Genomic DNA, 27789 nt, shown 5'->3' with positions numbered 1-27789 from the left:
GAGTTTAAGGCCAGCCTGGTATCAGAGCAAGTTCCAGGACAGCCAGGGCTACATAGAAAAACTCTCTCTCGGAAAAAAAAAACAAAACAAATACTGACTGACGTACTTAGTTACCATGTATCACAGCAAATTCACTCTCTGACAAATAACACAAAGAAATGAAAGTGTATTACAGAAAAGATGTCTTGGTTGCTACAGCATCTGCCACAGAATCCTAACAACCTGAATTCAATCTCTTGGACCCATGGTTAGGGTTAGGGTCAGGGTTTGGGTCAGGGTTAGGAGGAAGAGACATCAGAGGCTGTCCTCTGACTTTCACATGTACGCCATGGCATGTAAATAGTTAATAATAAAATTTTAAGTGAAAATGTACTGGGGCGATTTGAGTGAGAATAGCCCCCATAGGCTCATGTGTTTGAATGTTTGGTTCCCAGTTGGACTGTTAGGAAGGAGTCAGAGCCTTGTTGGAGTTAGTATGTCAGTAGGTGGGCTTTGAAGTTTGAAAAGCCCATGCCAGGCTCAGTTTTCCTCTCTCGGCCTCCTTTCAGATCAGATGTGAGCTCTTAGCTGTCACTTCTGTTCCATGCCATGCCTGCCTACTATCATGCTCCCCACCAAGATGATCATGGACTAAACCCTTTGAAACTGTCAGCAAATCCCCAGAAAAAAAAAAATTGAAGTTATTCAATATATCATTCAAGATTATCATATAAATTATACAAATAGCTCAGCCACCACAAAACGCCCAGCACTAAAAAGACCTATTGAGATGGATACATGACAGCTTGGGTGAGACCTCAGAGAATACAAAATTTAAAAAGACAACTCCAAAAGTTTATGTACTGTAAAAGTTTAATTCCCTTCAATAATACTTTTGAAACTACAGAATTCTACAGAACTGAGTAGTGAGTGCAGGAAACTAGCACTAAGAAGAGAGGAGAGAATTCTATGAGCATCTTATGGCATTTTGGAAAATAATTTACTGGCTGGTGTATGTTTAACAAAATATAGTATTATCCATACAATAGAATGTTATTCATCAACATAAAGAAATAAACTACTGGCACACATCAACAACAGCATAAATAAAATCTCAAAAGTTATACCAAGTAAAAGATAGAAGTAAAGGCCAAATAGTATATGATTCTCCTTCTAGGAAATGTACAGGAAAATCAAAACTCTCTTTAGAAAGTGTACTGATAAACTAGGCATGGTGGTTCGTGCCTGCAATCCCAGAACTAAAGAGGTCGAGCAGAGGGGAAAGAAGACAAATGCCAGGGCAGCCTGGGCTACAAACTTAGGATTCTGCTCAAGAACAAAACAGAGACAGACAGACATAGAGAAAGCGTTTCAATGGTTACTTGATTATAAAGACGGGAAACTACAATGTTAATTTTTTTTCTAAAAGTGGATTGTATAGATGTTGGGCAACTACATTAATGTATTAAATCATTTAAATAAGTGCTGACAAGAGGTAAATGGCATGGTGAGTAAATGTCGCCTCAAAGATGTAAACAAAATTTCTACTTGTTAACACAAATGTCAAGAGTCAACTGTGTTATAAAGCTGGGAATGTCAACATATCAGTGTTAGAACACTGTAATAGCAGGCATTTACTTTACTTTAAATCACTATATAAAAGTCCTACCACATGGGGCTGGTGGAGCAGTTTAGTGCAGCAGGTCTCCAGAACCACTGTGGGCAGAACCCTTTCTCTTGGTCAGTGAGACCATCACTCATTAACAAATGTCTACGGCAAGACATTTAACAAATCCTGATTAAAAGTGAACTCTTGCTATTCTTACTCAGGCCTTTAATCCCAAGCACGTGGGAGACAGAGGCAGGTGGTCTCTGTGAGTTAGAGGCCAACCTCGTCTACAGAGTGAGTTCCAGGACAGCCAGGGTTACAAAAAGAAACCCTGTCTCGAGGGAAAAAAAGAAAAAAAAAACCCTATATCTGCTGCTACTCATGTACTTCAGACATGCCAAACACGATTACATTATTCCATACAAATTCACAATTACCTTAATGAGAGCTTTTTTGGTGAGTTTCTGATTAACCTCAGGCTTATTCATTATGTTCTTTGCTCTGTGAGCATATTCCAATGTACTCAGAGTTTCCTGTCAGGAAAAGGAAAGGTTAATTACTAAAGACATGAAGATGAAGATAAGATGCTTCTGTTAAAATGTACATGGGGGAGGGAGAACGCTTTTGGTGATACAGCTGTCTTTGAGTCATTTCTGCTTTTATAAGTAACCCCAATAAAACCCATTCGTTCACCAAGGTGAGCTCTGGCAATGTCTTTGCTTTTGGTCTGGCATGCACTCTATCTGAGGTGAGTGGACATTTGTCCATGAGATTCTAGGAACACTGTCACACAATACCTATATCCATATAATTAAATATTACACACCCATAAAAAGAATGAAGTGTTGATATGTAGCACAATTTCAACATAGCACAATAATATACTGTAATGAAACTAGTGTGTTAAGTATAAGTCAGTGCTCCAAAAAAAGACTTGACTCGGTCTGAGTTCTCAATGAACCCCTACACAGCATGCACCACTATTGACCCTCAGCAATTTATTTTGGCTATGGGTGTTTCGCCTACATGTATGACTGTGCACTCTGTGTGGGTCTAGTGCTTAAGGCAGCCAGAAGAGGACATCAGTTATAACTAGAGTTGTTGTGAGTCACCATGTTGGTGCTAAAAATCCAACAAGAGCCCACTGGAAGAGCAACCAAAGGTTCTAATCTTTGAGCCATTTTCCCAGCCCAGCAATTTTTTTTTTAAATATATGAAGGGTTAGCAAGATGAGCAAAGGCACTTGCCACCAAGTCAAATGATCCAAACTTGATCCCTGGAGCCCATATGGTAGAAGTGACAACCACAAGTTGTTTTCTGATCCCAATTTGTATACCCACACACATACACACACAAAATAAGTAAACAAATAAATATAAAAATTATTTTAGGCCGGGCGGTGGTGGCGCACTCCTTTAATCCCAGCACTCGGGAGGCAAAGACAGGCGGATCTCTGTGAGTTCGAGGCCAGCCTGGTCTACAAGAGCTAGTTCCAGGACAGACTCCAAAGCCACAGAGAAACCCTGTCTTGAAAAACCAAACCAAAACAAAACAAAAAAAAAAAACCAATACTTTAAAAAAAATTCCCACATCTGTAGCTTTCTCTCAAAGGGCTTACCTCAAGATTGAGAGACGCAGGGGAAATGGTTGCAATTATAGATGTTCTTGTACGCCCCCCAAGAGAATCTTGCAGGATTCTAGTTAATTTAGATTCTCGATAAGGAATATGAGGTGTTCTTTCCACCAGAGCAGTAATAACTCTTCCCAAAGTCAACAGGGACTGGTTGATATTCCCAGCTTCCCGGGCCCTCTTGTCAACAGCTCCAGAACGCCCAATATTTTCACTTCCTGCAAGATCGACCTTTAATTTAAAAAAGAAATGTCAATCTATTGTATTTGGATTCAAAGATTTGTATTCTTTTATATCTTCTATTTTATATAATGTACTAAATGGCTAGCAAAATAAACTTTCCACAAGTGTCTTCTTCTACTCCAAAGTAATTAATGGAGTTAACTATAGAAATATTGTATGTAAGTGAAATCCCAAGCATCTCTAGGAAGTAATCAAGAATAACACAGTGGCATTAAAGCAGGATGCTTACCAAATTCAACTTTCCAATTTTAACAAGCTCTTCTCCATCAATTGTAGTTTCCTTCATATGTATTGTAACAGAAAAAACTGAATGGGAGCGACTAGAAAACAAGACCAGGTGTCCAATCATTACAATGTAAAGCACTACTTGTTCTCTACAAAATACTGAAACCCGGCAAGGAAGATCTAAACACACAAAGAAGACAACAATAAAACCTGGAATGACAAAATTCCTGCCTGCTACCTACAATACTGACCATAAAAGAAGCTATTAAAACTCCCCTAGAACTTTTAGGGCTGGGGATGTAAAGCCTACATCTAGTACACACCAGTTCCTGGGTTCCATCCCCAGCAATGCACACACAAAGAATTTTCAGGCACCTCTGAAAAAAAAAGGAACGTCTCAGAGAAGATAGCTCCTATCCAGAACATTGCTGCATTTGTTAATGTGATCAGCAGTGGAGAATATACTAATTTTTTTCTTTATAGTTTTAAAAATTCTTATTTTTTTTTAAAGATTTATTTATTATGTATACAACATTCTGCCTCCATGTATGCTCACACACCAGAAGAGGGCACCAGATCTCATAACAGATGGTTGTGAGCCACCATGTGGTTGCTGGGAATTGAACTAATGACCTCTGGAAGAGCAGTCAGTGCTCTTAACCACTAAGCCATCTCTCCAGTCCCTAAAAATTCTTATTTTATAAGTTTTTTAAATTATAGAAAAGGGGAAGGGGGAGGGAAATGGGTGGTGGTGGCGGGGAAGAGACAGAAATCTTTAATAAATAAATAAATTTTTTAAAAAATAAATAAATAAATTATAGAAAAGATAGTTTGTGCTTTAAGGTTCTTTTGTTTAGAAGCAAGGTCTCAGTGTGTAGCCTAGCTGGCCTAGTCATATATGTCCTTCTGAACTCGAGCTCCTGAGCCTCTTTCCTCAGCCTCTCAAATGCTGGAATCACAGACATGAACCACCACACCATCATTTGAAAAAGAATTCTGTTTTTAAAACTTTACTACTTCTGCAATAATCTTTGTTTCCTTTCAATAATGTTCCAAAATTGCCGCCATTTTGACTCTGATGGATGTCGAGTACCAAGAACTCCACTTACAGCACCAAATCTGCCATACAACACAGTTCCCTAATCATTCCTGACTGACTCCTCCAGATTTCTCCTAAAGGAGAATGGAGCAAAGGAAACGGCTCCCTTACCTGGAGTAAGCATTCATCAGGGTTGCTGCAGTTGTCCGTTTTGCTGCCCCCTTCTCCAAAATTTGGTAAACTTCATCTTTGTTGTGTACTGTGATTTCCTCTAAACCTTTGATTATCACTCCTCTCTGATCAAATATCAAAAGAATATCTATTACTTTGTAAAGAAAAAGTACACTGACTTTTTCAAAGACTCAGATATTAAAATTCAGAAGCTTTATCTCAAACTGAGATACCTTGTTCCGGGGATCATCAAACATCTGCAGTCTCTCAGAAACATCGGTAGATGAACTAAGAAGATCAAAAAGTTCTTCGTTGTAGATTTCCAACAAGGACACTTTGACTGAAAATTCAGTGCCATTATCAGTAAGTTTCTCAAAAATTTGATGAAGAGTGCGTGGAATTATACCAGCCAAAGGATCCTGAAATTATATTAATAAGAATTAAAATAAACTAAAAAAAAAAATTGAACTCAAAATGCCATTTGCTACAACAGTTAAAACATGACAAAGCCCTCTTTCAGAGTTTATTATTGTATTTGCAATAGTGAGGATTGATCCCTAGGTCTTACACATAGTAGGCAAGCATTCTACCCCATCTCTGTTTTTCTTTCAGAGGCAGGAGTCTCCCTTAAATTGCTCAGGTTAGCCCCACACTTGAGATACTTCTGCTTTGGTCTCCAGGGTATCTGGAATTATGGCTGCACAACATCATACTCAAGCCTAGTTTATTTCAGGTTTACTTTATAGCCTAGACTGCATCTGCAATTCTCCTAACCCAGCCTCCCAAGGACCATATTCCAGGCACAAGTCACCACACCTGGTTTATATTTTATTTCAATATCAGCCAGTTGACCCTTCTGATCCACTTGTTCTGCATTCTACCAATCGCAACAAACTACTTGAAGAAAACTCTGTCTGTACTGAACATGTACAGACACCTCCCTTTGTCACCATCCCTAAAAAATGCAATATAAACTGAGCGTGGTGATGCACGCCAAGAACTGCAGCACTTAGGATACAGAGAAGAGGATGGGTTCAAGGCCTGCCTCAGCTACATAGCAATTTTAAGGTCAGCCTGGGCTACATAAGAACCTGTCTCAAAACAAATATCCACCTCCCAAAATACAGCACAACAATTATTTACATAGTACTTGCATTATATTAAGTATTGTAAGAACCTACAGATGATTTAAGCTATGTACAAATACTGTCCCATCTGATAAAGACTCCTGAGCATCCTCAGACTTAGGTGTGTGTACTGGAATCAGCTCCTCTCCACTGATATTGAGGGATAACTACTGAGGGATTAACTTGCCAAAACAAGTTAAAAACCTAACTAATCTCATCATGTCAGAGAAGTCAAGTCATTTCAGTCTCAGTTATAGTCAACCATAGTCTGAAAATATAAAATGGAAAAGTAAGAAATAAACAGCTGTGAAACTTCAAAATTGGGCATAATGCTGAGGAGCATGATAAATAATGACCATCCTTCCAGGGACATGAATCACACTTTTGTCTATATCTGGTTATACTACCTATGCTTCCTGCTTGTTTGCCACTTGGTAGCACTATTGGTTATCAGAACTATTGTTCTGATAGGACAGTGTTAAATGTTTGAATAACTCTTACTCTTTAATCCCAGGACTATGGTACAACAACTATTACAAGTCCAAAGGTAATAGATAGTGAGTTCCAGGCCAGCCTGGGTTATAAGTATAAGACCTTGGCTCAAAAAGCCAAAATAATGGTAATAATAGCAGTAACGATAATAATAATAATTTTAAACTATTGCTTAAAGCACAATAAATAGTATAATAAAATTGAAACCGAAACCATATCTGAATAACACATTATATAATATTGTTACATTTCTTATGTTATAGTACTAGTTATTATTGATAAATTTTTATTATGCCAAATTTATGAATTAGATGAAATCATAGGTACACATGTTAAGAAAAGACATAGTATACACACTATTCACTATTTTAGGTACCCACTATGGGTCTTGAAACACTAAACCATTTCCCTACAGATAAAACAGGGCGGTAGAGGGAAGGACTACATCCTGCTCCGGCTGTTCTGGAGGGGTTTTTTTGTTTTCTTTTGTGTCTCATTTTTTTGTTTTTTCCGAGACAGGGTTTCTGTGTAGCTTTGGAGCCTGTCCTGGAACTCATTCTGTAGACCAGGCTGGCCTTGAACATACAGAGATCCACCTGTCTCTGCCTCCCAAGTGTTGAGATTAAAGGTGTGTGCTATCACCGCTTGGTGTGCTATTCTGAAGTCTAAGTAGGACCCCTTCCCACCTTTTTTTTGAGGGGGAAGGTTGAGACAGGGTTTCACTGTGTAACAGCTCTGGCTTTCCTGGAACTCACTCTGAGACCAGGATGGAATGCAAGAGATGCTCCTGCATCTGCCTCTTTTTTTTGGGGGGGGGGGGTTTGAGGCAGGGTTTCTCTGTAGCTTTGGTGCTTGTCCCGGAACTAACTCTTGTAGACCAGGCTGGCCTCGAACTCCCAGAGATCCGCCACCACCGCCCGGCCTGCGTCTGCCTCGAGTGCTAGGATCAAAGAAAGGCATGTGCCACCACCACCTGGCAACTAGACCCCCTTTTTTTTTTTTAATTTTTTTTTGTTTTTTTTTAAGTTTTTATTTATTAATTATGTATACAGCATTCTGTCTGCACACCAGAAGAGGGCACCAGACCTCATTACAGATGGTTGTGAGCCACCATGTGGTTGCTGGAATTGAACTCAGGACCTCTAGAAGAACAGTCAGTGCTCTTAACCTCTGAGCCATCTCTCCAGCCCCCCTAGAACCCTTTTTTATCACTTAACTACATTGTATGCGTTGTTCTTATCTTACCCATTGAGACCATATATTTCTGATACATCAGTAAATTTTACTAAAGTACTACTTATTGTACTTTAGTATAGAGAACTTAGGTTCATGGTTAACATGGTTCTCTGATCTTCTGCATCTCAGAGATCCATAACCAGGTTGTAGTTGGCCAAAATTTTGCCACACTCAAGATAAAAGGATATTATAAACAATAAATACCTCCTCCCAGGTATATACTTCATTAGGTGATCTTTCACCTTCCATTGTAAAAGTTTTTCCAGTGCCAGTCTGCCCATATCTGTCAAGATTTCAAAAAAGGTATTAAATCAAAAACAAATACACACATCTAAACTTTCTCATCAACTTGGAAATCAGTTGTTTTGCTTACGCAAAGATGGTGCAGTTATAGCCCATAATAACTTCATCTAGAATTGGACAGACAACACTTCGGTAAACATCAATCTGTTTCGTAGATGCTCCAAACACCTATTTAAAAAAGAGAAATGCAATGAAAACACATCATTCATGGCAATGATTTTGCCCACAAACTTGAAGACAAAGTTCAGAAGCATACCATTTTCCCAGGATCACTTTACATTAATGAGAAAGCAAAGAAGGCAGAAGAGGGAAGTACCATATCAAAAGTGTACGTCTTCCTGGAGGTCTTGTCAGTCAGCCCTGCAGTTCGCACACTGACTTCTTTCCGCACGTTATCACATTCCACTACCGAGTGGGCGTTAGCTTTCCGCTCTGCCAAATTAAACGGTCTGGAAAAAAAAAAAATACACAAAGTTAGGAACTTTTAGTTAACAAGTTAAATAATAAAACTTTCCTTTTTTTTTTTTTTTGGTTTTTCGAGACAGGGTTTCTCTGTGGTTTTTGGAGCCTGTCCTGGAACTAGCTCTTGTAGACCAGGCTGGTCTCGAACTCACAGAGATCCGCCTGCCTCTGCCTCCCGAGTGCTGGGATTAAAGGCATGCGCCACCACCGCCCGGCATTAATCAAGAAATCTGTGTAGCTGGGCAGTGGTGGCTCAGGCCTCTAATCCCAGCACTGGGAGGTAGAGATAGGCAGATTTCTGAGCTCAAGGCCATCCTGGTATACAAAGTGAGTTCTAGGGTAGCCAGAGCTAAACAGAGAAACCATTTATTGAAAAACCCAGCGGGGAGGGGGAGACGGACACAGGACAAATAGAAAAAAACAAAAAACCAGCAGAAGAGATCAGTGGTCTTCATTCTAAAAAAAAAAAAAAAATGCCTAGCCAGGCGGTGGTGGTGCACGCCTTTAATCCCAGCACTCGGGAGGGATCTGTGAATAAAGTACTGGCAGTCCAAGAGTGAAGAGCAGGCCAGACCCCAGAGCTCATTCAAAAGCCTAGCTGAATGAGATAGACGTCTGAGAAGATCTGATGAGAAGATACAATGATAACTTGATCTCTTCTAAATATCTGTGAACATCTCTATTTTGCAGTTTTGTTCTCTGAGCTTACTGGGATGCTTGCCTGTACTTTGCATCCAGCTTGTTTTGATTGTTTATTTGGTTGGCTGTTTTGTTTTGTTTTCTCTTTCGTCCATACCAATGTTATCTGTCACTGGGGAATATCTGAATTGCTTTCTATCTTAATAAAAAAAATAGCTTTGTTAAAAAAAAAAAAGTCAAGTATGTGTAAGGCTCCTGTAATCCCAGCACTTGGAGGCAAAGACCAAAGATTTCTAGGGCAAGCTGGCTAGCGAGAACAGCCAAAATCTTAAGCTTTGGCTGCCGTGAGATCTTGGGCCATCTAGCAAGATATCCAATGTCAGCTCCAGGCCTACACATGCATGCATGCACACACAGATCACTTTAAAGGTGGGGAGGGTGAGTTTGGGTGGGAGTGAGATCGCTCAGTGGATAGAGGTGCTTTGCCACGAAGCCTGAAAAGATGAGCTCAACCCCTAGAACCCGTACAGTGAAAGGAACCTACTCCCACAAGCTGTCCTCCGTCCTCTATATATGCCTCCAACCAAAAGTAAATGAACAAAGAAATAAATGTTTTTTATTTCCTGAGCTTATAATGAAGCTCAACTGGAAGTATGTCTGGCATGCATCTGTCCCAAAATGAAACCCAGGGATTCCTTCTCATGGCCTTCTCCCCATAAACACTGCCACATTCAATTTTTGCTGTATTTTCCCACCACATTCCTTTTCAAACGTCATCTCTCATAATCGCCTGTTAGAGTCTAACAATTCAGAATAGGATATTTGTTTAGTTTACTATATCCCAGTACCCTGCACTATGTTTGGCTTTATGTCAAGCTATATTACTTAATAAATTTCATACCAAGAGGAATGATAAAAAAAAAAAACTAAGTAAACTGAAAATTAAAACAACCTATTTTATTTCTGGGAACTGTAACCTTTATAAGTCAACAGTCTTGCTATAGCATTATCAGTTTAGCTCCATTTAATCCCTGTCAAAAACCATAGTCCACAGAATAGCATTAATAACATTTCATTTATACACTTAATATTTAACTGAGCCAAAGGAAACAACTTGCGTTATTTATCCCACTCAGTATATAAGGAAAGTCTAAGTAGAAAATCTCTTCCCTCACTGCTAGACAACCAAGGTATTATTCATTTATGATGCATACCTCGACTTTTCCTGTACCTAATTCACTAGCATATTACTGGGAGGTCTTGGGAAATTCACCTCCTGGCTAAGAGCAGTGCTGTCATTTGGTAGTAGTGCCTGCACAATGCACAGTACCAACGGGAATATACATTACTAAGAATTCACTAAAAACAGTCTATTGCAGTAAAATTATCAAGTATAATGGATTTGCTTTCATTAACTAAAGCTTTTCCAATTAGTCTTCTATTCCCAGCATCTCTACATTACTTTCTTGCATGAATATGAAATTAAGCTACAGAATGCATGTCATTCAAATTGTCAGGAAAGAGTAATATGAAATTTATACAGATCACACATTACTAAAAATTATGAAAACACATGCTGGGCATGGTGACACATGTCATTAATCCCAGCACTCAGGAGGCAGAGGAAGGAGGAGCCGGTGAATTACTGAATTACAGGCCAGCCTGTCTATATAGCAAGGTACAGGACAGCTGTGGGGGCGGGAGTGGGGGTAGGGATAGAATTATAAAACTCTCCAGATATTCTCTAAAGACTGTCAGGGCTACCAGAAAAAAGGACTTACAATCTTCTATTTTCCTGCCCAGATTTCTCTAACTAAAAATTGCAAGGATCTTGCGAATTATCTTAACAAACTCAATCAATTTGGGGCCTCAATACAGATAGAGAAAACCTCCAAGCCAAAATGGTAAGGGAGGGACACTAAAAGATTTTTAAAAAATTTTTAAAAATCCGATGTCACTCCACAAATATTCAGCATCATATACTTGTTATATGATAGAAAGTAGGAATAAACTAGTGAACAAAACAAAAATCAGAAAACCAGTTGGGAGCTAGAGAGCTAGCTCAGCAATTAAGAACCCATATTGGATCCAGGGGATCCAACAGCCTCTTCTTAACTCCAGGGACATCAAACTCCCATGCACCTATCTACACACACATATACACATACTTAAAAACAAAAATCTTTTTAAAAAGGGGTGCTGTGGCTGTTGCTCAGCTGATAGGAGTTGCTTGCTTGCCTAAGATACACAGGGCCATAGATTTGCTCCCCAGCACCACATACAGTAGACACTGTGGTGCACACCAGTGGTCCCAAGCACTCAGGAAGTGGAGGCAGAAAGATAAGGTGTTTAAGAACAAGGTCACTGTATAATGATATTTTATTTATGTTTTAATAAATAAAGCCTGCCTGAAAATCAGAGGGTAAAACTAAGCCACTAGGGGCCAGGCAGTGGTGTCACACACCTTTAATCCCAGCACTAAAGGGGAATATAGGACAGGAAAAGACAGAGGCTCAGGGCTCAGTCTGCAGTAGTCCAGTGTTGAAAGAGGCAAGACGTGTTTAGTGGCTGGGCTGTTTTGCTTTTCTGATCTTCAGCTTCAACCCCAATATCTGTCTCTGGGTTTTTAATTATTTGTGCTGCACCACTGGGCACATCAAACCCCATCTCAAAAGAAAAAAAGAAAAACTAAACAAAAACATATCACCAAATCCTCTTCAGGAAACTTAACACAGTTGGACGAGAGATTACCAGATAAATATATTAGCTACTAATATACTAGAAATAAAAGAAAATTAAGCAAACTAAGGGGGCATAGGAAGTGATAAGACGGTAGATGAGTAGTATTTTGGGGTGATCATGAGATGCTTCCTGATGAGGTGACATGTGAGCAGAATTTAAATGTGAAGAGATCAGACATGCAGGTTATTGGAGCAAGAAAGCTTTCCAGAGAGACAACAGAAACTACAGGGTCCTGATATGCACAGCAGATGCATTAACTGTAGTTTCAAGCAGGGAGGTGTAGGCCTTTAATCCCAGTGCTTGGGAGGCAGAGGCAGGCAGATCTCTGTGAGTTCGAGGCCAGCCTGGTCCACAGAACAAGTTCCAGGATAGCCAAGGCTACACAGAAACATAGTTTGGAAAAAAATTGTAGTTTCAAATTCAATTTGCTAGTACCACACATAAATAAGTAAATAAAGCGTGCTTAAATTATTAAGATCAACAAAGAAAGCAGAAGAAAAATAAGAAAATATTTGGAAATTAAAACAGAGCACACCCCAAGGTGGGGGAGGGAACTATATGTGACCTGAAAGCAGAAGGGGGCATTTAGAGAAAGGCGACCCAGCAAAAGGGGTCAAGGAAGATGAGGGCTGGTAGTGAGGTGAGTAATGACAAAGCCTAAGTATATAATATGTATGGGAATGCCCGCAGGAAACCATGAGTGATGGCTCTGTATGCTAACCTTCTCACAAACACACATGGGGGGGGGGGGCAAATTGATTTTAAAAAAAGGCCCATAATAAAGCAAAGTGAATGTTCAATGCTAAGCAGTATAAATCCTTACATTAAGAACCAAGAAAGATCCAAGGACATCCTAACACTAAAATTTAAACAAATCAATCCAAAGCCAGAAGGTAGAAAATAATAAAGATAAAATTGAAAACTAGAGAAAAACAATAAAGATCAACAAATTGACAAGGGGCTGGAGAAATGGCTCAGAGGTTAAGAGCACTGGCTGCTCTTCCAGAGGTCCTGAGTTCAATTCCCAGCAACCACATAGTGGCTCACAACCATCTATAATGAGATCTGGTGCCCTCTTCTGGTCTGGTAGCATCCATGCAGATAGAACACTATCCATAATAAATAAATAATGAATAAATGAATGAATGAATGAATGAATGAATGAATTGGCAAGCCTTAACTAGGTGTACTAAGAAAATGGCTTAAATTTAATTAGAGGTGAAAGTGCTGATAATTCTATTGATTTTACAAAAACAACAACTATGAACCAATTGTTGCTCAGCTGAAGAAATACAAAAACTTAAACTTAAGGCCAAATAGAGGCATGGGAAGTGAGAGTGGTAGCATCATCTCCTAACGAAGCCCTCTTCCTCACCTCCATCTTCTGAGAACAGCAGGGCTGAGATGTTCCGGGAGCTACAGACTCCAGAATTAACTGGCTAGGGAAGACAGTGCAGATCAAGACTTGTGCAACCCTTGTGCACCCTCACGGGAGAGCATCACTCCAGAAAGAGCAGATATACTTCTTGCAGACACACTACTAGCAAATGATGGGCCCTAAGCCAGTGCAAGGGAGAGAGAGACCCTCACCAAAAGTACTCAGAACAAACTGGAAGGTAAAAGTCCATGGTTCTCTGTTCTGCAAAAACGAGAAGTGTGGCTCCCAAATCTCAAATCAAGAGAAGACACAGGCTGAGTTGGTGGCAACTGCACCTGGGACCTGTCGGTGTGGTGCTCCTGTATGGCAACTCTTAAGTCCTGTGGAGCCCTGGATTTCTCTAGTAAAGCTAGTTTACCCACGAAAACGGATGGAGGAAGAGGAAAAGGAAGGAAAGACTAACCCCTGAACCTGGCGGTTTCAAAGAGAATTCTACCAAACAATTCAAGAACTATTATTATTTTCCATGCCCTTTGAGAAAAAAAAGTAAGGGAGGTGTGGTGGTTTGAAAAGGTCCCTATATGCTCATAGAGGTGGTACTATTAGGAGGTGTGGCCTTGGAGGAAGTGTGTCACTAGGAGTGGGCTTTAAGGTTTCGGTGCAAGCCACGCCCAGACACATTCTCTTCCGGCTGCCAGTCAATCTAGATGTAGAACTCAATACTCTCTCCAGCACCACATCTGCCTCCATGCCACCATGCTTCCCATCATGATGACAATGAACTAAAGCTCTCAACTGTAACCCAGCCCCAGTTAAATGTTTTCCTTTATAAGATTTGTCTCTTGCCAGGCGGTGGTGGCCACGCTTTTAATCCCAGCACTCGGGAGGTGGAGGCAAGCGGATCTCTGGGAGTTCGAGGCCAGCCTGGTCTACAAGAGCTAGTTCCATAGTTCCAGGACAGGCACCAAAGCTACAGAGAAACCCTGTCTCGAAAAACCAAAAAAAAAAAAAAAGATTTGTCTCTTCACAGCAATAGAAACCCTACCAGATAGGGGGCTGGAGAGATGGCTCAGCGGTTAAGAGCATTGCCTGCTCTTCCAAAGGTCCTGAGTTCAATTCCCAGCAACCACATGGTGGCTCACAACCATCTGTAATGAGGTCTGGTGCCCTCTTCTGGTCTGTAGGCATACAGACAGAATATTATATACATAATAAATAAATAAATAAATAAATAAATAAATAAATATTTAAAAAAAAAAGAAACCCTACCAGATATAGGAAGGGAGTATCTCCCAACTCATTCCTAATACTTCTTGCTTTCTTTTTCTTTTTAAGAAGGTTCATCCTGATGTCAAAACTACATAAAGGCACAAGAAAACTACAGATCATTATAACTATTCCCTATGAATTCAAAACCACAGAGCCATGATGGTGGATTCTGATGTACTGCCCCCCCCCCCCGCAGAGGGAGTCAACAAAATACTAGCAAACTGAATTTAGAAGCATGAATTATGCACACGACCAATACAAGGATGACATACAAAAGCTAATCAATGAAAAACTTTCCTGTTAATTGATGCAGAAATAGTATTTTGACCAAAAACTACAAGGAAAATAGTTCTACTAAAAGCCAAATTGAAGGGGGGGGGGGCGGCTGGAGAGATGGCTCGGCGGTTAAGAGTACTGGCTGCCCTCCCAGAGGACCTGGGTTCAAGTCCCAACACCTACATGGCAGCTCACAACTGTCTTGTAACTCCAGTTTCAGGGGATCTGACACCCTCATAGTAACATACATAAAATAAAGTTAAATACATTTTTTAAAAAGTCAAATATTAATCCTTAATAAATAAATAAAATTAAAAAAATAAAAAACAAAAAAAAGTCAAATATTAGAAATTCACAGAATACTTAAGAGCACTTGCTGCTTTTCCAGAGGACCCGAGTTTAGTTTTCTAGCACCCATGTCTGTGGCTTACAACTGCCTGTAACTTCAGCTTCAAGTAATACAGTGCTCTCTTTTGCCCTCTGCAGGCAGATACAGACGTGGTATAGTGCACCAAGGTCTCAAGGCCTTGTACAAGCTGGGTTGGGTAAATATTTCCCCTCAGAGTTACAGCCTCACCCCAGTTCTTTGGTTTTTGTTTTTTCTTTTTAAGAAACAAGATCTTGCTAGATGTCTAGGCTGATCTTGAACTCCTGGGTTTAGACACTCCTCTTGCCTTGGCCTCTTAAATAACTAGGAGAGAACCTTAATGGTAAAACACACATACAAGTAAGACAAGTAAATCAATTCAGAGACTACTTGAGAGAAGAAACGAAATCAGCTAAAGGTCAAAGGGGAGAGCAGTGGGGGAAGAAAACAATCAAATCATAAGTATATGAAGATGCCATGATGAAATCCTATACTTTGTAATTTAAACTAGAACAAAAATTTTAAATTAAGGGCCAGTGAGGTAGGTCAATGGGAAATGGCACTTCCCACCAAATCTGACAACCTGGGTTCAGTTCCAGGGACCTAAAGGGTAAGAGGCTAGAATAAACTCCTGTGTTGTCTTCGCATGGCTAAAGGCTGTCGTGGCATGTGTGCATAGGCATGTGTTTGAACTCGCAGAACACATGCAATTAAAAACACACACAAAACAAAAACCTTTTAATTACAAATTAAAAGTAGGGACAGTAGAGATAGGTCAGAGGCTAAGAATGCTTACTGCTTTTCCCAAGGACCTGAGTTCCCCTCCCAATACCCTTGTCTAGTGGTTCACAACAGCCTCCAACTCCAGACAAGTAATCCAATGCCCTCTTCTGGCTCCTGCAGGCAGGCACACATATGGTGGACGTTCATACATACACCATTCAAATAATGAAATTAAATCTTTGTATTTAAAAGTTTTAAATAATAAACTCAACAAAAGTATCAAGATACAGTCAGGGCAGGTTAAGAAGGGTAACATGGTAAAAGCATTTTCCGGATCAAGTCTATAAGACCTGAGTTAAATGTCTGGATTTCATGGTGGATACGACAGACCTCCAAAAGTTGTATTCTGTTCTACACACACACACCCTGTGGCACATGAATGCTGGCACTGACGTACACATCATACACACACATAATAAGATTGAAAACTAGCAAGTAAAAATCAATTGCACTTACATATTCCAGCAGTAAACAGTCCAAAAGAAAGTTACAAAATTAATTCAATTTGAAATAACATTAAGAACAAATTAATTTAATCAGGTAGTTAAAAGAGTTGTAAAATGGAAATTACAGAACATTACTGAAACCAGTTATAGCAAATTTCAACACTTGGGAAGCTAAGGAAGGTAACCTAGGCTTTGGTGAGCCTGTTTCAGAGACACCAAAAACAAAAGACTAAAAACAAAAACCCAACAAAACTGCAAAACTCACACTTCTTAATTTTAAAACTTATTTTAAAACGATAAGTAATCCAAACTATATGGGACGGACATAGACAGACAGACAAAGACCAGTGGAACAAAATGCCCACAAATAAACCCTCTTATATGTGGGCAAATGATTTTAGACAAGTGTACCAAAACTATTCAGTAGTTAAAGAACAGGTTTTTTTAACAACTGGTGCTAGGAAAAGTGAGTATCCACATATAAAAAAAACGAAACCAAATATTAGCCTAACACCAAATACAAAAAATAAATAAAATAACTCAAAATGGACAAAAAACTTGCACCTAAGACTAAGACTGTGAAACAGAGAAAGAATAAAAAGCCTGACAATGTTGGCTTTAGCAATGATTACTTTTATTACCAAACACACAGGCAACAGAATCAAAAACAGGCATAGTGGCTCACACATGTAACTCCGTAACTCAGAAGGCTGAGGCAGGAGGACTTCTTTGAGCTGAAACTCAGCCTGAACAGCCAACTGAGTTTGAGACTAGCCAGAAGGCTATGAAATGAAAGACCCTGCCACCAAACACAGATATAAGACAAACTGGATCTAACACTCAACAGCCTGAGAAAGTCTCATAATGTTTAATGACAAGATTTGCACCAGAAACACTACTTGATAGAGAAAAAGCTAACCAGAAAGGAAAAAGAAAAACCTATGCCAAAATTATTGTACATGACAGACACAATGTCAACATTTTTCACTGGTAAAAAATATAAAAGAAATCTCTTAAAGCAAGGCTTGAAGTGTAGGAGGATAAGGACACATGGAGTTGGATTTATCAGTTTGAGTGATGATTGAAAGCTGGAGTCAGAGGTGGTTGTGAGCCACCAGGTGTGGGGGCCATCCTCCAGTCCTCTGGAAGATGAGAAGTTCTCCTAAACTGAGCAATCTTGCTAGCCCCCAAAACCCACTTTTTAAACAGTTACTTTGCAGTTTGTTAATTTCTATTATTACTATCAGTATTACTTTTTCTGTGTATTATTGTTTCATCACTTGCAAAATATTTGAGTTATAAAGAACACTAACAGTGGTATGGTGGCACACTCCTTTAATTCCAGCGCTCGGGAGGTAGAGGCAGGCAAGTGGATCTCTGTGAGTTCCAGGACAGCTAGGTCTGTTACACAAACAAACAAACAAACCCCACCAAAATGACAGGCACAGTAGCACACACTTGTCACCCAGCACTTAGGAGGAAAAGGCAGAAGAATCAGGCCTGCAAGGTCATCTTATGCTATGCCAAGATGCTCAAGATTAGTGTGGACTTCATGAATCTTGCAATAAGAAGGAAAGAACGGAAGGAACCCACACACATACTCAAAAACTACACACCAAAACAAAGCCAAACCTTATCATTTTCAATATCTACACTTAGTCACCAAAGCTTGGTAAGCAATATAACCTAAAAGTTTTATAAAATATTTCAGTTTGGTGAATACTTTTGTTTTTTTGTTTTGTTTTTTTTAGCAGACTGGATATGAGATTTATTACTGAACATGATTTGGTAGGGTACAGGAGAGCACCGTGAAAGCCCTCAGGAGTGTAGGGCTCGCCACTTGTCCAAGGGACCACGATTAGGAATATATTTGACCCCACAGCCATCAGGAATGAGTCGCTTCTCAGCAACCATGTCTTCAAATTCATCTGCATTAAACTTAGTAAAGCCCCATTTCTTTGAGATGTGGATCTTCTGGCAGCCAGGGAATTTGAACTTGGCTCTACGAAGAGCCTCAATCACATGTTCCTTATTCTGTAGCTTAGTGCGAATGGACATGATGACCTGGCCAATGTGAACCCTGGCCACTGTGCCCTGGGGCTTCCCAAAGGCACCACGCATGCCTGTCTGGAGCCTACATTGGAGACAGCATTGAGATCAGAGACTTGAATAAGTGCCAGAAAATTGTCTCCAAGGTCCCTTAGGGCAACCCATACAGGTAACAGGCTGCGTACACTACCAAGGAGGTTGCTGTTTGCAACCACTGCACACCAGGGCCCCAAGGGGAAAGGGACCTGGTCGGCTTAATTAGTTGCAAATGGTGAATACTTTTGGACTGACCAAAAAAAAGTTGCAAGGGCAACTCTCAACAGCAACCAAAGCAGATGTAAGATATACACACACTATACAGGCAAAAGCGGATGTAAAATATACACACAATATACAGGCAAAGCAGATGTAAGACACACACACAATATACAGGGAAAAGCACTAACATGCTGGGGGGAAATCAATCACTACTTAAACCGCATTTCAACAAGTATCATCCGTTCTCCACGAGTTCATTTTAAAATTGGGTAGTGGGGTACCTGTAACCGTGAGCCAGCAATCCCAACTACCCCCCAGAGGCTGAGACAGTAAAGAAGGCTAGCTTATACCCAGGAGTTCCAGACCGGTCACGGTAACATCACAAGAACTCAAAAAATTAAAAAATTCGAGTAAGCTATTTGGATGTCAGTCAGGCGAAGAGTTGAAGCCCCACATCCTCTCTCTATTCACAATTCTCTTTTGGTCTGTGGACAAAGACAGATAAAAAGAGAAATAGGGCTGGGCGGTGGTGGCGCGCGCCTTCAATCCCAGCAGAGGTAGGCGGATCTGAGAGTTCGAGGTCAGTCTGGTCTAAAGAGCGAGCTCCGGGACAGTCAGGGCTACACAGAAAAACCCTGTCCCGAAAAAAAAAGAAGAGAAAAAGAGAGGAGATGTTGCACCACAAACAAGTCCCTTAATGGTTGTGAACGTCATTAACCCACTTCAGAGCTTTGCTTTCAAAGCTTAACTTGAGTGACGTCTACTTGGATAATTGAGATGAGTAAGCTATTACATCCAGAATAAAGAAAACGAGCAACTTACTGTTCCCGAGGAGCAAATAAGCCCAAGGCAAGCAAGCGCCAAACTATCTGCAAAGTCGATACGAAGCTTTATTCCCAAACTGACAAACTGCATGCAGCCGCACAGAGCAGTGACACCTAAATCTTCGACGATATTGGTCTTTTAAAAGGGAACGCGCTTTTCAGTGAAGCGCAATCATGTGAATGCAGCTTAACTCGAAGCAGCACCAACATTCTAACATTCTTCCCCTCAGAAACAAACCTTAATGTAGAACTCAACCTGGTACCATTTTATCGAACAAAACACGGGGAACCTAGAAACGGGCAATTTAGATCTTTTCAGAAAGCGTAAACAAGCCGCTCCCGCAGACGGCCCGGGAGGGAGTCCAAGAGAGAAGCCTCCGCGTCCGGACTCCTACCAGCCTCTCCCTACCTGCAGCGCACCACCACCTGGATGTTCTTGCCCTTTTCCTCTTTCTTCTTCGAAGAAGAACTCGGCTGGGACGCCATGACGCTCGTGCCCAAAAACCTGCCGCCCTGGCGGCGACTCCGACGGGGTGGGACACTGGGGGCCCTCTTCCTCACGTCCGATGCTGCCGTGGCCTGCAGGACCGAGACCCGCAGCTCAGGGTCCCCGCGGTGCACGCAAGCCTCTGGCCGTGGCCACCGGCCCGCCACAAGCCGACAGCCAGAACCCCGGAGCTGGCCTCGGCACGGAAACCAACAACGATTCGGCGCCTCAATTTGAAAAAAGGAGTCGACTTACGCAGCCAGTAGCGGCGAAGCACGACGCGCAGGGCATCATGGGACGCCGTGTCGTCACCGCGGCACGCTAGGGCGTGGCCGAAGGGAGAGGGAAATGGTGCGGGCTAGGGAGCTGTGGTTCTAGGTACGTGGTGAAGAGCCGCGGCTGGTCTGCTGCTGAGGCCTGGGACGCCTTCGCCGCCGTGCTCGCCGGGTCCTGCCCGCCCTCTGAGACCTCTCGCTTTCCGGAGAGCTGACGAACGAAGGACTCGGCGGGGTTTGGGGAGGCGGCGACTTGGCCGGGGGAATTGTAAGGACGGCTCCGCCGCCGCAGTGGATGCCCGGAGCTGCGGTTCTGTTTCTTGGGATCTTACGTAACTCGGGGGTGCAGGGAGAAGTGCCCACGTACCCTCCAAATACCTGCTCCCACAGTCCAGACCCCTGGTCCTCTCGGCTAATCACGGTCAGTCAGATGTGTACGGATAAACTACCGTATCCCAGAGACTCACTGGCATCTCAAAATGTCCCACAAAGTGGACATACCGGAACTCTATCTGTTCGAGACAGGGTTTCCCTGTGTAGTCCTGGCTGCCCTGGAACTCACTCCGTAGACCGTGCTAACCTCCAACTCAGAGATCTGCCTGCCTCTACCGCCCTGGGTTTTTCTTCCTTCCTTCCTTTCTTTCTTTTTTTTTTTTTTTTTTTGAGATAAAAGTTGATGTAGCTCAAGACAACCTCGAACTCACTGTATAACTGAGGATGACTTTGATCATCCTGCCTCCACGTCCCCAGTGCTGGGATTATAAGCATTCACCACCATACCCATTTATACTGGACTGGGGAATCAAACCAAGGGCTTCTGTTGTTTTTCATTAAGTTCCGTAGCTGTCCCTTAAGCAACTACGTCCTAACGGGTAATTGCATTGCAGCTCTGCAGCTACCAGTAGCGGTTAGACTGTACTGGCTGTAGCCAGGCAGGAATTCTGTTGCCTCAAGCACTGACTCTGTCACGTTTGGTAAAGGGATCTGGATCTCTATCCATCTTTAGAATTCAGGATTCAAAGGGTGAGGTGAAATTCTGCTCACAAATAGCTAACCCTTCTTAGCTTGAGTCTCCTCCAAACAGGGCATCCATCATTCTGTCCAGCCCCTACTTAAGAACCTTAGCAGCCGGGTGGTGGTGGCGCACGCCTTTAATCCCAGCACTCGGGAGGCAGAGACAGGCGGATCTCTGTGAGTTCGAGACCAGCCTGGTCTACAAGAGCTAGTTCCAGGACAGGCTCCAAAACCACAGAGAAACCCTGTCTCGAAAAAAACAAAAAAACAAAAAAAAAAAAAAAGAACCTTAGCTACACAAGGGTCCTTCCAACCACTTGTGTCAGCCTGCTGACCCCAGGTTAAATTTTTTTTTTTTTTTTTTTTTGGTTTTTTCGAGACAGGGTTTCTCTGTGGCTTTGGAGCCTGTCCTGGAACTAGCTCTGTAGACCAGGCTGGTCTCGAACTCACAGAGATCCGCCTGCCTCTGCCTCCCGAGTGCTGGGATTAAAGGCGTGCGCCACCACCGCCCGGCTCCCAGGTTAATTTTTTTTTTTTTTTGTTTTTTGTTTTTTGTTTTTCGAGACAGGGTTTCTCTGTGGTTTTGGAGCCTGTCCTGGAACTAGCTCTGTAGACCAGGCTGGTCTCGAACTCACAGAGATCCGCCTGCCTCTGCCTCCCGAGTGCTGGGATTAAAGGCGTGCGCCACCACCGCCCGGCTCCCAGGTTAATTTTTATGTAATCAAACAAATATAGCCGGGCAATGGTGGCGCACATCTTTACCCATCACTTGGGAGACAGAGGCAGAAGAATCTCTGTGAGTTCGAGGCCAGCCTGGTCTACAAAAGCTTGTTCCAGGACAAGCTCGAAAGCTACTCAGAAACCCTGTCTCGAAAAACCAAAACAAACAAACAAAAAAAGCAAACAAACGTAACTCATCTTTGCATCATTAAACAAATATTCCACAGCGTAAACGAATATAACCACATCTTAAATTAATCTTCCATAACAGACTTCTTTGAGGTAGATCAGCACTCCACCATTTCCACCCCTAGCTAGCTTTGTATTATCTGAACAGATATTTACACAAAGTAAATATATCCTTGGCTCCTGAAGGAAAATATTTAACATCTCGCAGTTTGGGCTTCCTTGTTGTTAAATGGAGATAATAAAAATTATTGTTGTCTGAATATCAGGTCTGTTGCTAGATGCTTTGCAAACACACAAACTCCAGAGATAGGAGTTGGTGCAAAGACTTGGGTTTATTATATTTTGAGCCAGAACTGCGAAGAATATAAGTTCTCACCACTGCCTTGAAAGCAAAGCCAGGAACCATGTTTATATAGGTTGAGCCATTAGTTATCACAACTATAAAATGATGCCTTTTCCGGGGAGACAGCTCTCGACAGCAGGACTTCAGCCTATTCCCGTACCATCATGTCCTGGGGAAAGCATTTAGGAGACACTGGGGATTGAACCTAAGATTTTGTGTGTGCTAGGCAAATACTCTACCACTAAGCAACATTCCCAGCTCTTAAATGTGATTTGTGTGTGTGTGTGTGTGTGTGTGGTGTGTGTGTGTGTGTGTGAAATTTTCTCTTTTTCAGGCCTCCTGTTCCACTATTACAATTATTAGAGGATTAAGGTAACATGTGTAAAGTACCTAGCAGATAATGGTTTTAAAAAGACAAAAAAATTATTTCTCCTTAGTAAATATCAAAACAGTATCTACAGGAAATCTTTTAGGTTCTTTTTTTTTAATATTTATTTATTTATTATGTATACAATATTCTGTCTGTATGCCTGAAGGCCAGAAGAGGGCGCCAGACCTCATTACAGATGGTTGTGAGCCACCATGTGGTTGCTGGGAATTGAACCCCTGTCCTCTGGAGGAGCAGTCAGTGCTCTTAACCACTGAGCCATCTCACCAGCCCTCTTTTAGGTTCTTACAAGCAATTCAAGACAATAATTTAAAAATGAAAAATATAAGCTAGAGGCTTAGTACAGCATTGGTTTAGTGTGGATGAGACCTTGCTTTTTGTTGTTGCTGTTTTGTTTTGTTTTTTTCAAGGCCTGGTTTCTCTGTAACTTTGGAGCCTGTCCTAGAACTTGCTGTGTAGACCAGGCTGGCCTCAAACTCATAGAAATCCACCTGTCTCTGCCTCCCAAGTGCTGGGATTAAAGTCATGTACCACCACCACCCAGCTTCTTTTTCTGTTTCATGTTTCAAGTGTTTTTTTGCTCACCACCATCCCCTCACCCCATAACAAGTCTTTCTTTGAGTTGCAGCTCACAAATGACACAAAGACCTATTATTAATAATTATTATTAATTTATTATTATTAATTATGAAAGCTTGGGCTTATCTTAGGCTTGTTTTCAACTACATCTTATAATTTAAATTAGCCCATTTATATTAATCTATGTTCTGTCATGTGGCATCACCTCATCTCCTTACTACCCATCCTCCTTCTCTGCCAGGAGTCCCCCCTATACCTCCTACCTAGCTATTGGCTGTTCAGCTTTTAATGACAGCAACCACAGCAATACATCTTCACAGTATACAAATATATCACAGTATTCCCCCCTTATGTTTAAATAAAAAGGAAAGGTTTTTAACTCTAATACAGTAAAATTATATACAATAAGAATAATTATCAAGAAAGAATTACATTTGCAAAGTACATTCCGCTTGTATTTGACAAATTTGAAGAAAATACTCCATTTTCTATCCTATCCTGGTGAGTCCAAAGTTTTGTACCTAAACAGTCAGTCACTCCAAGGTTTCTCTGCAACATTGGGCCATCCATTTTCAGCCTACAGGCCTAGGAATAATTGACAGACATTTTACAAAGCAGACTTTTTGTTTTGCTCTGTTTTTGTTTTTGTTTTTTAGATAGGGTTTCTCTGTATAACAGCCCTTAGCTGTCCTGGAACTACCTCTTTATACCAGGCTAGCCTCAAACTCACAGAGATCCACCAGCCTCTGCTTTCTGAGTTCTGGGATTAAAGACGTGATCCACTACTACCTGACTGTGAAGATTTTGAAAACTGTCCCAGCTTGTCTTGGAAAAGTTTAGCAGTTGCTTTCTTTTGTGTCCTGCTTGTCCAGTTTGGACAAGGTACTGTCAGCAAACAAGGCAAGAGTAGTAGTTTCTTGCCCAGTGGCTAACTTTTACCTCAAAGAAAGCAAACTCCATATAGAGGTTCTTCAGTGCCTATCTTCTCTGAAGTAGATTAGTGCTGCCAAGAGCAGACATGTCTCACAGTCATGAAAAGTCTTATGTTATTAAAACATCTTAAATGCCATATTCTGTAAGTCTTGAAGTGATTGAAGACCATCTATCTGTCTAAAATATATCTCTGTTTGACCCTGAAAACATAGCTAACATGACCACAGATTTGATTGCTATAGACTACTAACCTGTCTTTCTTTACTACCCTTAATAGATTTCAAGGACTAGAACTTTACATTTGTAAATGAGCTGCATAGATACAATGCCTTAAACAAGAACAGAACATATAATACAGTATAACAAAATTAACCTTAAATTTGTATCAATATACATATATATATATCAGTGTAAAATTTTTAAGACTAACAGTTGCCTTTTTAGTTTAAAAGCAGATTCAATAATCTACCCTTTTATTCTATTATTCCTGTATTCCCCCTATTTTTTTTTTCAGAATGAGATCCTTGAATCCAACCTTCATTATTTAAACCGTTTTATTTTTTCAGACCATGACCAGTAACAATTTGCAATTAATCCCACTTAAACAATGACAAATACCACCAAACAACCAGAAACCACCACCCCACCTCTTGGGAATGTGGGCATTGTGTTCTTTAGACTGCTTCCTGTTGTCTAGGGGCAATGGCTTCTTTAGGGGACCCTGAAAAAAACTGGATGATGATCAAGTTCTAGGAGAGCTAGCTGTATTATTTTTTTGTTTAGTCTCTGTGTAATGGGAAAGTGTAGAGCTTATCTGAACTCTTGGCTGGAGCCGTCTGTGATGCTACTCACAAACCATCTCATCTAGCAGCTTTGAAGTTGTTCTGAATGCAGAATTTTGAGGAAACTACAACAGAAGCATTCTGAGAAGTTGGACTATTTGTCTTTATTGGTATCTGGTCCTTTTTTTCTGAAAACACACAAACTTTTAAAGTAACATATATATCTGTATTAACATAAGCATGGAATATGGTGGGTGGCCAATTTTGATGGTGTTTGGTACCCAAATACCTGTGGCATTTGGGGCCAAGACCAGGGCAGCAGCTGGAGTCTGTTATAGAAAGGCTGAAACAGGAAAATCCCAGACTCATGCAAGCGGAGGGCTTAGAGGGAGGGAAAGCCAGCCATGATAGCAACTCCAGGGAACACAAAGCCAGTGGAGCGGCTGCCTCATGATCTCATGCCACACATTGGATGCCAGATGTAGTATTTATCTATTTATTCTTTATCAATAAAAGCTCAGGTATCAGATATTGATCGGGGTAAGAACCTGACTGATCACCAGGCAGTGGTGGCACAAGCCTTTAATCCCAGCACTCAGGAGGCAGAGGCAGGTGGGTTTCTGTGAGTAAGTTCAAAGCCAGTCTATCTACAAAGTGAGTTCCAGGACAGCCAGGCTGTTTGTTACACAGAAAGACCCTGTCTTGAAAAACCAAAAAGGAAAAAAAAAAAAAAGAACCCAACTGATCGGAAGAGTGACCAGTGACCTCTTCTCTCCTCTCTATCCATTTTCTACAATTTCATAACTTCATGTGTCTTTAAAAGTGAATAAGATTTTATCCATATTATCAGCAGTCCTTCTTATTGAATGTGGTGTATGACATTTCAGCTAGACTGGCTAGCCATTGCCCTCCAGGTAGTCTCCAGTTCCTGTACCCCAGGGCTAAGGTTCCAGCTGTGCCACGCAGCACTGTTTGGTGGGGGCTGGAGATCTGAACTCAGGTCTTCATGCTAAAGCAACAAGCACCTTACCCAGTAAGCCATTTCCCCAGCCCAAGAGCTTTGTTTTTCTTAGAGCAAAATGTGGACAAATCAAAACCAAGTTGTGTACTCCAAAAATCTTATAATGATAGCTTTTCCTGCATTGATCCCTCCACACCCCCAGAAGCAATCATTATCAATTTTTTGGAAAAACTTTAATAATATTTCCAGCTTTGTAAGGAATGTATGCACACTATTATGGGTTTTTGTTTTGTTTTGGTTTGGTTTGGTTTTGGTTTTTCGTTACAGGGTTTCTCTGTAGCTTTGGAGCCTATCCTGGAACTTGCTTAGTAAACCAGGCTGGCCTCAGACTCACAGAGATCTGTCTGCCTCTGTCTCCTGAGTGCTGGGATTAAAAGCGTGCTCCACGACCACCAGACTGTTTTAGTGGTGTTTTAAGTATTATTTCTTGACTTGTAGATGTGAGGATTTGGTTCCTGAGTTTCCCATCCTTTACACTTTCTCTGCCTAGCATACTCAATATTACTACGTTGTTTATTTTGGTTTTTCTTTTTTGAGACACGTGTTTCTCCTTGTGGCTCTGGCTATCTTGGAACTCACTCTCTAGACAAGGCTAGCCTTGAACTCAGAGATCTGCCTGCTTCTGCCTAGCGAGTACTGGGATTAAAGGCATGCACCACCACTACCTGGCTATTATTTTTATTAAACTGGTATTATGTGTTTGGATTATTTTGCCTATTCATAGCTGAGCACTTCATTCTAGTAGCTGAGTTAGAGATTTTACAATCATGTTTATATGCAAATATACCTTTATCCATTGAACCAAGAGTTCAGAGAATCCTTTCAGCCTGGCAACTCATTCCCTTCAGTTCTCGGAAATGTTTTTGAATAATTCAGCAAATACTCTACTCATTTGCTCTGGTCTTGGTCCCGGAATGCTTATGTATTAGATTTCCACTTCCCAGCATGCACCACTATTATATCTTGATATATTTTTTCAAGTTTTCTGTATGTATACTTGAAATAAGTATGATAGCACTTGAGTAGTTTTGTATCCTGGATTAACATAATTTAAGCATTCTTCCAGGACCCCAAACACTGCTCCTAGCCTCACTCCTATTTGTAGGCTCTTGTAAGGTTTTTGAGTAAGGTCTGTGCTACTCTTCAGTGAACAACTGAGGGTACCATTCTGGATTATAAGCATATATCTTTAACTGCTGGAATCATGAAAGGTTCTTTTATATCTATGGGTAGGAATACTAAAAAGAACATCAAAAAGTATGCCTGTGTGCCCTTGTAAACTATGCACAAAGCACAGTTCATGAACCACTTAGAACCTTGTAAATAATATACACACAACATTGTATGAACTCAACAATTCATATTTAGGAATATATGTGTATATATAAATACATATGTGTAACATTTGATGAAAAAGGAGGCCATTAGCCGGGCGCTGGTGGCGCACGCCTTTAATCCCAGCACTCGGGAGGCAGAGGCAGGCGGATCTCTGTGAGTTCGAGACCAGCCTG

The 27789-nt window shown here is 41.1% G+C and overlaps 1 protein-coding gene and 1 non-coding gene across 2 annotated transcripts in view; both read right to left on the bottom strand.

Moving 5' to 3' along the window:
- Window positions 1-20033, bottom strand: part of Kif11 (kinesin family member 11) — a 49131-nt gene extending 29098 nt beyond the window's left edge. The window contains exons 1-9 of the mRNA XM_005352191.2: window positions 19957-20033; window positions 8371-8503; window positions 8125-8222; window positions 7956-8034; window positions 5130-5315; window positions 4897-5021; window positions 3691-3781; window positions 3207-3449; window positions 2026-2121 (exon numbers count right to left, since the gene is read on the bottom strand). Coding sequence (XP_005352248.1) covers window positions 2026-2121; window positions 3207-3449; window positions 3691-3781; window positions 4897-5021; window positions 5130-5315; window positions 7956-8034; window positions 8125-8222; window positions 8371-8503; window positions 19957-20033 — 1128 coding nt within the window. The remainder of the gene's footprint in view (window positions 1-2025; window positions 2122-3206; window positions 3450-3690; window positions 3782-4896; window positions 5022-5129; window positions 5316-7955; window positions 8035-8124; window positions 8223-8370; window positions 8504-19956) is intronic.
- LOC113456556 lies at window positions 18599-18733 on the bottom strand. Its single transcript, XR_003377323.1, has one exon. It is a non-coding gene; the product is annotated as a small nucleolar RNA SNORA70 (small nucleolar RNA).
- Window positions 20034-27789: the final 7756 nt, after the last annotated feature.

The sequence above is a fragment of the Microtus ochrogaster genome, chromosome 8, assembly GCF_000317375.1.
Source record: "Microtus ochrogaster isolate Prairie Vole_2 chromosome 8, MicOch1.0, whole genome shotgun sequence".
NCBI classification, from domain to species: Eukaryota; Metazoa; Chordata; class Mammalia; order Rodentia; family Cricetidae; genus Microtus; species Microtus ochrogaster.
Note: the sequence above shows the minus strand (reverse complement) of the source record. Positions and strands in the feature narration are given on the sequence as shown.